Consider the following 13,915-nt stretch of genomic DNA (forward strand, 5'->3'; position numbering starts at 1 on the left):
AAGTTCTTGTTATCCAACCTGTCATTTTTCTTGCAGTTGTGACGGCTACTTTATTGTGTTCTTTAAAGGTAAGGTCTTCCGATATGAGTACACCCAGATCCTTTACATTGCCTTTTCGTTCTATGTTATGATTTGCCTGAGTTTTGTACGTGGTTTCCGTTTTTATATTTTCATTTTTTCCATAGCGCATAAGCTGGAACGTATCCTCGTTAAACACCATATTATTTTCTGTAGCCAATAGAAAGACCTGATCTACATCTGACTGGAGGTTTGCCGTGTCCTCTATGTTGCCTACTCTCATGAAGATCCTAGTGTCATCTGCAAAGGATGATACAGTGCTATAGGTTGTGTTCTTGTCTATGTCCGATATGAGGATGAGAAAAAGTACTAGAGCAAGCACAGTACCCTGGGGGACTGAGCTCTTCACGGTTGATGGGCTGGATTTTATTTTGTTGACTATTACACATTGGGTTCTGTTGGTCAGGAAATTGTAGATCCATCTGCCTATTTTTCCGGTAATTCCTTTTGAGCGCATTTTATGTGCAATAACACCATGGTCACATTTATCAAAAGCTTTTGCGAAATCTGTGTAAATTACATCAGCGTTTTGTTTGTCTTCCATAGCATCTAATGCCATATCATAGTGGTCCAGCAACTGTGACAGGCAAGAGCGCCCTGTTCTGAAACCATGTTGTCCGGGGTTATGGAGATGCTGTGATTCCATGTATTTTGTGATCTTACTTCTTAGCACTCTCAAAATTTTTTATGATGTGCGATGTTAGTGCTATCGGTCTGTAATTTTTTGCCTCTGCCTTATTTCCTCTTTTATGAAGTGGTTCTATCTCTGCTGTTTTTAGTATATCAGGAATAACGCCAGTATCTAGGCTTTGTCTTCACATAATGTGGAGGGCCTGCGATAGTGGTTTTTTCAGTTCTTGATGAATATGGAGTTCCAAGAATCCGGGCCTGGTGCAGAGTGCATAGGCATACTGTTTATGGCTTCTTCAAAATCCAGTGGGGATAGGGCGACGTCTGATATATGATTTGATGTTGGTATCATATCCATGAAAAATTCATTTGGGTTATCAATCTTTAGTGCGTTTAATGGCTCGCTGAAAACAGAGTCGTAATGCCTCCTCAGTAGCTCGCTCATTTCTTTGTTGTCATCGGTGAAAGTTCCATCTCACTTTCGCAGGGGCCCGATACTAGATGTGGTTTTTGATCTTGATTTTGCATAGGAGAAAAAATATTTCGGATTTCTCTCTATTTCACTGATGGCCTTTTGCTCTCTTTGCCTCTCCTGGGTTTTGTATGATTCTTGTAGCTTGAGTTCAATTGTTTCTATTTCTCTACCTAACCTTCTTCGCCGTTCTTGAGATGGGGTGCGACTCTCAAGTTGTTCCGCGATTCGTTTTCTTCGCCTATATAGGGAACGACGTTCCCGTTCCAATCTGCATCTCTTTCTCTTTTTTCTTAGGGGTATGCGGTTTGAACATATTTCTAGTGCTACTGAGCTTATAAAGGTGGTGTATGAGCCTGGTCTTATACAGGTGGTGTATGGTCTTATACAGGTGGTGTATGGTCTTATACAGGTGGTGTATGGTCTTATACAGGTGGTGTATGGTCTTATACAGGTGGTGTATGGTCTTATACAGGTGGTGTATGGTCTTATAAAGGTGGGGTATGGTCTTATAAAGGTGGGGTATGGTCTTATACAGGTGGTGTATAGTCTTATAAAGGTGGTGTATGGTCTTATACAGGTGGTGTATAGTCTTATACAGGTGGTGTATGGTCTTATACAGGTGGTGTATGGTCTTATACAGGTGGTGTATGGTCTTATACAGGTGGTGTATGGTCTTATACAGGTGGTGTATGGTCTTATACAGGTGGTGTATGGTCTTATACAGGTGGTGTATGGTCTTATACAGGTGGTGTATGGTCTTATACAGTGGTGTATGGTCTTATACAGGTGGTGTATGGTCTTATACAGTGGTGTATGGTCTTATACAGGTGGTGTATGGTCTTATACAGTGGTGTATGGTCTTACATATCTGCAGAATCGAGCTATTAGCTCTTGGGCCCCGCCTTTCTAACCAATCTATTTTTCCTACTACATATATTTCTCTCTAACACACACACACACATCCCCAGGAAACAGCTGTCTAACTCCCAGGTAGCTATTTACTGCTAGGTGAACAGGTGCATCAGGGGTGAAAGAAACTCTGCTCATTTGTTTCCGCTTCAGCCGGGACTCGAACCCGGGTCCCCTGGTCATACGCTGGTGGTGTATATGAGTCGTGGAAGCATTCAACACCATCCGTCACCTGGCTATTAGTTCTCGTGTCTTCGGAAAAAGGCATTTTTAATGTCGCTGAATTATAAATTCGGGCTCACCATAGCCCGTGCTTCTTGTAACTTTTTGTTCCAGGCAGCGAATTTACAACAACAACAACAGCTGAATTATTTTCTTACAATGGGAGACTGATGCATTTTTCTTTTTTTAATGTTAATTATAATTTCCCCTGACACAGAATGTTTATGTTCATCTCGAGAACATTGATGTATATAACAACACCAGTAACATCAATAATAATGAAAATATTACACAGAGAAATCACATTAACGTTATATATCAAAGAACAAATCCACAGAAGTCCTGGCGAGGGCTCGAACCTATGCGTGAAACCTATACCGAGAAACCCCGGTTAGTCATCAGTGGAAGCCTCGGGACCCTCGTGGGGGCAGTAGCACTCCAGGTTGTAATTATTTTCACCATGTCGTGATACAGTTGAGTAAGGCGCGTCTGGGAACACTCAGTGCATAGGCTCGAGCCCTCATCACGGCTCCTGTGGGTTTGTTCACGGAAAGCATTAGTAATGTTCAAGTAACATTAGTAATAACAACGATATTAATAATAATTGATTTTCTCAATAATAATAATAATAATGAATGACCTAATTTATTTTTAAGTGTATTAAACACTAAATTTTAGAATGTAAAATACATCCGAAATTTTGAATTTAACCTTCCTAAAATGTGCTATATATTGTATAAAAGTGCTGTATATTGTATAAAAGGTGCTTTATATTGTATAAAAGTGCTGTATATTGTATAAAACACCTTGAGGAAGGGTGGAGGTTACATCCGAAAATGTAGTAATTAACAAACTACAACAAAAATTTGGTCTTCCATTCACTTTCATTCAAGCACTACGGCATTGTTGTCAACTTGTCAATAATAATAACAACAATAATAATAACAATAGGAGTGAGAGCCCATAGGGCGAGCATCACGGACCTTGACTCAAACAATCAACACTTGGATCCACTTCATTTAATGAACTCATCAACCCGCCCTCATCGTCTCATAATCTCTCCCTTCCCTTTTTCCTCTCTTCCCTTCACTTCCCCACTCCTCTTCTCCTTCCCCCTCCCTATCCCGCTCCTCTCCCCTCCTCCCACAACCATCAAATCATTCCAGTTGTTTGACTAATGTCGTGTCCAGAGCAAAACACTCGCATGGATGCCATTATTGGATGTAATAGGATTCGCCTTGAGTTGTGTTTGCCGGCTTCAGCAGAAATAATGAGAGAGTGTTAACACAGGAGATTGGTGAGCCCTTGTCCCGACCCGCCTGCTGGCTCTGGCCTCGGCTTCCTCCACACTGTATATGTGTACTTACCTGTCCTATTGGTGTGTGCCTATTAGTGTCTATGGGCAGATGGGGTCTAGCTCTTTATTCCCCACCTACTTACCTGGTTGTACCTGTTGCCTAATAGCTTAACTATTCTGACGTTCTAATTCTTTGACGAACCAGTCGTGAAAGTTGTGGCTGGAGGCGGCTTCCATAACTTCTGTCGATACATTCCACTTGTGGACCACCTGTACAGGTGAGTGTTTCCTCACAGGTCCTAGACTCATTTGCGTGGCCAGCTTCCACTTGTGTCCTCTCCTTCCAGTTTCTATAACCTGTCCTGTATCATGTGTCATCCTCCAGCTGTGGTATGTCTCCTCCTCCTGCCTTGTACACTTTACAGCCTCTTGGCTCTTTACACCATCTTTCACTTAATTATCTGTTTTCTCTCCGATCATTTAACTACTGGTCTTGTACCCCATCTTTTACTCACAGTATGGGGATCTGTATTCTATCTTGTGCTGTTGTTCTGGCCGCCTCTGCTTCCCGTCTGTTGCGCTCAATTCCTGTGGTTCCTCGTGTGCCGGGATGACGACACACTGGTGACGGTAGTGGAGTGCTCCACCAACGTTGGTGTGCTCCCCAAAGGTATGCTTGCTGGGGTTGAGCTCTGGCTCTTTGGTCCCGCCTCTCAACTGTCACTCAACTGGTGTATACTCACCTAGTTGTGTTTGCGGGGGTTGAGCTCTGGCTCTTTGGTCCTCTTTGGTTTGGTGTGTGTGTGTTGTTATGAACCTCCAGTCATAACATCCTAATCTGTTATGGGATGTTGTTTAAGATTTGCTACCTGGAACAAAAAGTTCCAAGCAGCACGGGCTTTGGTGAGCCCGTACTGGACTTTATGGCAGTTATTGAAACTATATATATATATATATATATATATATATATATATATATATATATATATATATATATATATATATATATATATATATATATATTGTGACGATAATCTCCTTCAAGAGATTGAGCCTGCTCTTCCCTCCAAAAGACGTCGATATAAACATCTATATAAAATTACTATGGAAGAAAAATCCAACAACGACAACACCAGCAAGGTTTGCCAGAGCGCAAAACGTATGCAGCCAGGAACACCTGCTCCACTTCAAACCGCCAAACTACCTGTCTTGTCGCCGGCTCATCGCTGATTGGCTACGGGTCTAGCTGCAACTGCACTCCACCCACCATACTATTTGATGTCTGGGGCCGCCACGACCTCAGTCTTCAGAATATCCCGTGCTTTCGACAGGTTAACACGTCTCGTTGGTAGACTAAGCCCCAGGCTTACGTGTACTAAGAGAAGTGATAGCTTGAAGCCAATATTCCAGCACATACTTACTTTATTTATCATATACTTGTTACTTGTTCACTTGTCTTAACGTAACTTTTCATTTTGCCATTTAATTATCTGATTACTTTGATTTTATTATACGAATTTGTATGTCCATTTTATTCATGTTTTGATTTCTTTAACGTAATTAAAATTTCATTGTTAAAATTTACTTGTGTTTTGTGTGTCTTCTCCTTACCTTACCACAGACGAAGTTCCAGATTTTCTATTTTTTTTTCTATATGTGACGAGGCCATACCCCTAGCTTTTGAACAGCCGAACACCAACGCGTTACCGTCACAATATATATATATATATATATATATATATATATATATATATATATATATATATATATATATATATATATATATATATATATATATATATATGTCGTACCTATTAGCCAGAACGCACTTCTCAGCCTACTATGCAAGGCCCGATTTGCCTAATAAGCCAAGTTTTCCTGAATTAATATATTTTCTCTAAATTTTTCTTATGAAATGATAAAGCTACCCATTTTGTTATGTATGAGGTCAATTTTTTTTTATTGGAGTTAAAATTAACGTAGATATATGACCGAACCTAACCAACCCTACCTAACCTAACCTAACCTATCTTTGTAGGTTAGGTTAGGTTAGGTAGCCGAAAAAGTTAGGTTAGGTAGGTTAGGTCGTCGAAAAAACATTAATTCTAGAAAACTTGGGTTATTAGGCAAATCGGGCCTTGCATAGTAGGCTGAGAAGTGCATTCTGGCTACTAGGTACGACATATATATATATATATATATATATATATATATATATATATATATATATATATATATATATATATATATATATATAGCCTCTGGTGCTGATATTTCTGGTGCTGATATTTCTGGTGCTGATATTTCTGGTGCTGATATTTCTGGTGCCGATATTTCTGGTGCTGATATTTCTGGTGCCGATATTTCTGGTGCCGATATTTCTGGTGCTGATATTTCTGGTGCTGATATTTCTGGTGCTGATATTTCTGGTGCTGATATTTCTGGTGCTGATATTTCTGGTGCTGATATTTCTGGTGCTGATATTTCTGGTGCTGATATTTCTGGTGCTGATATTTCTGGTGCTGATATTTCTGGTGCTGATATTTCTGGTGCTGATATTTCTGGTGCCGATATTTCTGGTGCTGATATTTCTGGTGCCGATATTTCTGGTGCTGATATTTCTGGTGCTGATATTTCTGGTGCTGATATTTCTGGTGCCGATATTTCTGGTGCCGATATTTCTGGTGCCGATATTTCTGGTGCCGATATTTCTGGTGCTGATATTTCTGGTGCTGATATTTCTGGTGCCGATATTTCTGGTGCTAATATTTCTGGTGCCGATATTTCTGGTGCTGATATTTCTGGTGCCGATATTTCTGGTGCTAATATTTCTGGTGCCGATATTTCTGGTGCTGATATTTCTGGTGCCGATATTTCTGGTGCTGATATTTCTGGTGCCGATATTTCTGGTGCTGATATTTCTGGTGCCGATATTTCTGGTGCTAATATTTCTGGTGCCGATATTTCTGGTGCCGATATTTCTGGTGCTGATATTTCTGGTGCTGATATTTCTGGTGCTGATATTTCTGGTGCTGATATTTCTGGTGCCGATATTTCTGGTGCTGATATTTCTGGTGCTGATATTTCTGGTGCTGATATTTCTGGTGCCGATATTTCTGGTGCTGATATTTCTGGTGCCGATATTTCTGGTGCCGATATTTCTGGTGCTGATATTTCTGGTGCCGATATTTCTGGTGCCGATATTTCTGGTGCCGATATTTCTGGTGCTGATATTTCTGGTGCTGATATTTCTGGTGCTGATATTTCTGGTGCTAATATTTCTGGTGCTAATATTTCTGGTGCCGATATTTCTGGTGCCGATATTTCTGGTGCTGATATTTCTGGTGCTGATATTTCTGGTGCCGATATTTCTGGTGCCGATATTTCTGGTGCTGATATTTCTGGTGCCGATATTTCTGGTGCTAATATTTCTGGTGCCGACATTTCTGGTGCTGATATTTCTTATTGTTGATAAGTATTATATAGTCCATGAATGATCGCAGGCTTGGGTACACCTGCTGGGAGGCAGGGTTGTCGAACCAGGAGTATGAGGTGCTATACATGTAAGAGGTGCTATACATGTAAGAGGTGCTATACATGTAAGAGGTGCTATACATGTAAGAGGTGCTATACATGTAAGAGGTGCTATACATGTAAGAGGTGCTACATACCCTACACAACGGTATCCACCACAGTAAACTATCCTCCTCAACCGTGAATGAATCCATCAGAATCCACATTGACTATTTGTATTTCATCGTTTTGTACTGCGCATGTGTGACTGACACAGTGAGTGAAGGGGGGAGACTAGTCTCTCTATGCCATGAGTGTGGACATCCAAGTGTCCCACCAAATTCGTCATGATTGTTGAACGAGGTGTCGAGAGGTGGTGACAGACTACAACAGGGGGGGGGGAGGCAATGGGGGGGGGAGGCAGTGGGGGGTGGGGGTTGTGGGGGAGGCATTGGGGGGGGGGGGAGACCAGTACTTTATGACGAAAATTAATATGGAGGCAATTATCATCCAGGTTGTAATATCGGGGTTATGGTAAGTTAAGATATTCTTTCATCTGTAATCTTTGGATATGTTCATATAAGCCTATATTTGCACAAACTTATATAGGTCCGTATAAATATAAGCTTAGATAGGCCCGTACATATACAGATACAGGTTATATTGGCTTGTATAAATACAGCTAGTTATATATATTTCTTGAGTGAAAGCCGGTCGGCCGAGCGAACAGCACGCTGCACTTGTGATCCTGTGGTCCCGGATTCGATCCTGGGCGCCGGCGAAAAACAAAGGGCAGAGTTTCTTTCACCCTATGCCCCTGTTACCTAGCAGTAAAATAGGTACCTGGGTGTTAGTCAGCTGTCACGGGCTGCTTCCTGGGGGTGGAGGCCTGATCGAGGACCGGGCCGCGGGGACACTAAAGCCCCGAAATCATCTCAAGATAACCTCAAGAAAGTCTATTTTAATTATTAAGAGAATGCTTATGTCTATATGTGACAATTAGGAGGTTTAACCCTTGTTATAGCGATAAGACTCAGGAATGGAGCATTGAAGGCGCGATTAGAGGTCTTTTCCCTCATTTGGTACTATTGTAGTTTTGTTTATTAAATGTTAACATTGTTTAATCAGGCGTTATCCATCTTGTCACTTTATCTACCATTGTTAAGAGAAGAAAATTACCCCTGACAAATAGTAATCATAGAGGAAGTTGAGTGGGAAATAGTAATAGGACACATTATGTTGGAGACATTAATAGGAGAATACAAGTGAGACTCACCCATGAGTTCAGTAGTGGACGTGAATACAACACAACGGGTGCAAGATGAGTTCGATTCCCTCGTGTGAGAGACGTGGACACCTGGCTGCTACGGGCTCACCATAGCCTGTGCTACTTATTGTTCCAGGTAGCGAATGTTGAACAATAAGTGGACACGTTTCTCCTGGAGGAAGATGCGTCTTAAGGTGTTGTAGACACAAGAGGTGGCAATAGAGGCTATTGTTTACTATCATTGTTACTGTGGAGGGGTAAGGGGACCTGTTCTCCTAGAGGGTGTCCGCCGCCTCTCACCTGTAGTGAGGTAGTGGACATGATAAACAATGTTTAGTCCTGAGGGAACGGCATTATACGAGCGAGGACTGGAAAAGTGGCGACCATGAGCTGAAACACGACCCTCGACACGCACACATTTACACATACACCCCCCCCCCCACCCTCGTCCCTCCCCCACCACCACACACTGAATGTTAAATTCCCGACTCTCTCTACAGTTGTGTGTGTTGGGCCACACCCACACCCCACCACACCCACAACCACCCCACCCACACCCACAACCCACTACACCCACAACCACCACACTCACAGCACACCACACCCACAACCCACTACACCCACAACCACCACACTCACAGCACACCACACCCACACCACAACTACCACACCCACAACCACAACAACTACCATACCCACAACTCACCTCACCCACACCACAACCACCACCTCCACCAGCTCACCCACCACACGTGAATACACGTACACTCTCTTGCCAGCATTTGAGACTTTCATAATCCCCTCCACCCCACTCCCCCACCAACTCCCCCCCCCTAACTTACCCCCCAACTCCCTCCACCCCTCCATTGCCCCTACCCCATCTCCCTCACCCCCCCCCTCCTCTCCAGCAAGAGAATAATCCCAAATAAAATAAAAGAGCCAGATATAGAGGAATTAGGGAGGACTATAGTGAACCGCCAACTAGTTAGTGGTGGCAATGACCATTTGAGGTAAAGAGGAGGCAGGTGGATCCTTTCATTAATGGGGCAGGTGTGCTGAGGGGCGGGTGATGGGGGGAGGGGGTGATGGGGGGAAGGGGGAGGGGAAGGGGTGATGGGGGAGGGCGGAGGGGGAGGGGGTGATGGGGGAGGGGGAGGGGGTGATGGGGAAGGGGGGGAGGGGTGATGGGTGGGATTGAAAACACACCTGAGAGAGCGAGTCAACACGGGCGGGTGCTTATATCTGTCACACAAACTCTGTTATTGCCTGTTGGTCAAGTTTCAACTCTACACTGCCTCTCTATTAATGTATGTAATCTTTGTATTGTATAAACCAGCTGATACACTCGAGATCTATAAAATAGAATGTCTGTCTGTCCAAGTGTGGCCACACACTTGGACTAAGCCTCACCCAACTTTCAAATATGTAACGTGAGGGATATGTTAGCGTTTTAGGCCAGACGGGGGTCAGCCCATGTGCCACCGATTAGTGAATACCGGCATCTATAGCACCCCCCAACTTCAATTTTCATGGTTAAAAATTATTCCAGTACACAAAAAGAGCAGCCGCGCAGTGGTTGGTAACTACAGACCAGCGTCATTCCTCTCCTTTACTGATAAAATTATTGAAATATTAATCTCCGCAAATGATATAATTTTTTGACCATCATCGGATAATGTGTGATCGAGAGTATAGTTTTAGAAAGACCGATCTGCTGCTGATCTCTTGCTAGATCTCTCCACTAAGTGGCATCAGTCACAGGAAGAGTCCAAGATCAGCTGTGTTGTTGCTCTAGCGCCGTTGGTCGGGTCTGCCACTCTGGAGTAGTAGTGAAGTTACAGGTACCAGGCATCTCTGGCCCCATCTAAGATCTATTAAATGATTACCTTCTAGAACGGACTCTAGGAGCAGTCGTCAATGGAGCAGAATCATAAAGCCACTCAATTGTTGCCAGCAGACCACAGGATAATGTGATTGGACCACTTCTCTGGAATGTCTATTTCAACTATCTACTTCACCTCATTCCAGAAGCTGAGACCTATGCTGTCGATTGCATGCTAACTTTTACATGTGAAAAGAAATGCCAACTACAAGACTCACCAATCACAGACTTTCAATGTGTCTTTCAACCTGTGGCTGGAGATGACAGGTTAACTTGGCGGCTGAGACAACACAGGCCGTGATGATGATAACTAGACTGCCTATTACAAATGGGACGGGCTAGCAAATGGGTGGCAAAAACCTAAAGTTCAGATATAAAATTGACATATTGGGCTTGAAGCTTTACTCTTCAATTAAAAAGAAGAGCCAGACTCTAAACTCTAGCTTACAAAGCAACGAAGCAGCTTACATCACCCCACCTTCTTGACAGCAGGGGCTGCTAAACCTTACATGAAGCACTAGTATGTATCCCACTCCTGGATTGCCTATTTTCTATCATTCATCAGAATTTTTTATGAAGTGGACAACCATGCAAGAAGACTCATCTCTAGTCTTAACCAAGTCTTGTGCGAATAGTCTGAACATCAGAGCCTTCAACACCGTCGTGACGTTATTGGTCTTACTGTTATGTACAAGGCCAACTTTCTCAAAGTTCCGCATCTGACCAAACTCCGTGGACAACCAGTAGTTGCTACCCGTAGCACTAGGCTCTCAACCCTTCAACAGTCTCATACTGGAAGTACCTTTCAAAAGAACATCACTCCATCAGCGATCATTAATTCCCCCGTCTGACTCGCATCTGGAACTGGTTCACTCAACAGGTTGATACACGGGAGATCAGGTCAACTAATCACCTGAAGACTCTGGCACACAGTTGGCCTCTGGCTCATCTTGTTCCTTATATGACTGTTACTTTGATTCAAATAAAGATCTTTCCTAATGAATACAAAATAATCTCATGAAATAAATGAGTTTCTAGGAGCAGTCTTCAGATGTGCTGAGGCAGGATAACAGCTCTTGCTTGCAGTTTCACCAGATACCTCAATTGGTAGTCTTAATGAACGCTAGTCTTAGGTAAAACAAAAAGATAGGGAGAGGGAGAGAGAGCGAGAGAGAGAGAGAGAGAGAGAGAGAGAGAGAGAGAGAGAGAGAGAGAGAGAGAGAGAGAGAGAGAGAGAGAGAGAGAGAGAGAGAGAGAAAGAGAGAAAGAGAGAAAGAGAGAGAGGAGAGAGGGAAGAACGGAGATGTCCGGAGATAGGAGAGAGCTAGGGAGAGAGACTGGTGAGGAGAGCGAGAAAGTGAAGGGAGGCCTGGAGACCCGGGCCCCGCCGGGTACTCCTCTGGCAGGGTAATAAAGGACTCTCTCCTATATTGTATACAATAACCCAACACATATATACGGAAATACAGAACACTTTCGTGTCACACATGAGGGTTGTGTCTGGTGTTGGCAACCACGTGTGTGAGACATGTTCTCGACCTCTAAAGTCATCTTAATATTAAATCTTCTTCTAAGCATTTTCTAAAGTTATGTAAGACCATCAGAGAGGTTTACAGTTGTCGTTCATCTTCCTAAAGAGACCACGACGGACACCTTTGTACCGTAGTGAGGTACTGTTGACCTCCAGGCAGGTACCGTTGTACCGTGCTCTGGTACCGTCATACAATAATAATTAATAATACGTTTTGTTGGGGACAGGAAGCCTGCATGTCACCCCGCATGGTGCAACTACAGTCCCTCTCCAGGATGCAACCCACAACAGTTTCCTAACTCCCAGGTACCTCTTTACTGCTAGGTGAACAGATGCATTAAGTGACAGGAAACGTGACCCAACCAATTCTGTCCCGGCCGGGAATCGAACCTTGGGTCCCCGAATGTGAGTCGAGAACGAAGAAACAAATTTTTTTCAATACAAATAATAAATACACACACACTCCCCACTGTGTGTGGGGGGGGAGGGGGGCTGGTAGCCTGGTAGATAGCGCGCAGGACTCGTAATTCTGTGGCGCGGGTTCGATTCCCGCACCAGGCAGAAACAAATGGGCAAAGTTTCTTTCACCCTGATGCCCCTGTTACCTAGCAGTAAATAGGTACCTGGGAGCTAGTCAGCTGTCACGGGCTGCTTCCTGGGGTGTGTGTGTGTGGGGGGTGAAGTAGTTAGTAAACAGTTGATTGACAGTTGAGAGGTGGGCCGAAAGAGCAAAGCTCAACCCCCGCAAGCACAACTAGATCAATACACAAACACACACACAGACTCAAGGTTATCCATACACAATGGCACCTTCATAATAAACAAACATATCTGTTAACTAAACAGGAGAACTCTGCATCACTGTGATTGGTTGCTGGGGCTCCAACTGTGATTGGTTGCTGGGGCTCGAACTGTGATTGGTTGCTGGGGCTCGAACTGTGATTGGTTGCTGGGGCTCGAACTGTGATTGGTTGCTGGGGCTCCAACTGTGATTGGTTGCTGGGGCTCCAACTGTGATTGGTTGCTGGGGCTCCAACTGTGATTGGTTGCTGGGGCTCGAACTGTGATTGGTTGCTGGGGCTCGAACTGTGATTGGTTGCTGGGGCTCCAACTGTGATTGGTTGCTGGGGCTCCAACTGTGATTGGTTGCTGGGGCTCGAACTGTGATTGGTTGCTGGGGCTCCAACTGTGATTGGTTGCTGGGGCTCGAACTGTGATTGGTTGCTGGGGCTCGAACTGTGATTGGTTGCCGAGAACGAGCCTACAACCATGTGGCAGGAGACACGAGTCAGCCTTGGAGCCGTCAGGCAGCGGTGAACGAGCCTGGTTCACCAAGTCTCGTCCTGGTCTTAACGAGGAGGGTGTTTAACGAGATGAACTACACGGCACGACTCTCGCTAATCACCAGGGGCCTCGTTAGTAGTCATAGAGAGACGACCTTAAAAGTACACGGCTGAAATAGAGGAGGTCGTTACCTAAAATGGTGGTTGTTACGGAGATAATTGGCCGGGTCCCGAGCGCTGATGAACCAGCCTGCGTGGGTGGGTGTAGGTGGGTGGGTGTATGTACGTGGGTGTAGGTGGGAGGGTGTATGTACGTGGGTGTAGATGGGAGGGTGTATGTACGTGGGTGTAGGTGGGAGGGTGTATGTACGTGGGTGTAGATGGGAGGGTGTATGTACGTGGGTGTAGGTGGGAGGGTGTACGTACGTGGGTGTAGGTGGGAGGGTGTACGTACGTGGGTGTAGGTGGGAGGGTGTATGTACGTGGGTGTAGGTGGGAGGGTGTACGTACGTGGGTGTAGGTGGGAGGGTGTATGTACGTGGGTGTAGGTGGGAGGGTGTATGTACGTGGGTGTAGGTGGGAGGGTGTATGTACGTGGGTGTAGGTGGGAGGGTGTATGTACGTGGGTGTAGGTGGGAGGGTGTATGTACGTGGGTGTAGATCGGAGGGTGTATACACGTGGGTGTAGGTGGGAGGGTGTATGTACGTGGGTGTAGATCGGAGGGTGTATACACGTGGGTGTAGGTGGGAGGGTGTATGTACGTGGGTGTAGGTGGGAGGGTGTATGTACGTGGGTGTAGGTGGGAGGGTGTATGTACGTGGGTGTAG

The 13,915-nt window shown here is 44.5% G+C and overlaps 1 protein-coding gene across 1 annotated transcript; it reads right to left on the bottom strand.

Moving 5' to 3' along the window:
* Nucleotides 1-3,779: 3,779 nt before the first annotated feature.
* Nucleotides 3,780-7,055, bottom strand: LOC138363470 (periaxin-like). Its single transcript, XM_069322750.1, has 2 exons — nt 5,871-7,055; nt 3,780-3,881 (listed from the first exon to the last, which is right to left on the bottom strand). Exons 1-2 carry the CDS (start codon nt 7,053-7,055, stop codon nt 3,780-3,782), a joined length of 1,287 nt encoding a protein of 428 aa, XP_069178851.1.
* Nucleotides 7,056-13,915: the final 6,860 nt, after the last annotated feature.

The sequence above is a fragment of the Procambarus clarkii genome, chromosome 1, assembly GCF_040958095.1.
Source record: "Procambarus clarkii isolate CNS0578487 chromosome 1, FALCON_Pclarkii_2.0, whole genome shotgun sequence".
Lineage (NCBI taxonomy): Eukaryota > Metazoa > Arthropoda > Malacostraca > Decapoda > Cambaridae > Procambarus > Procambarus clarkii.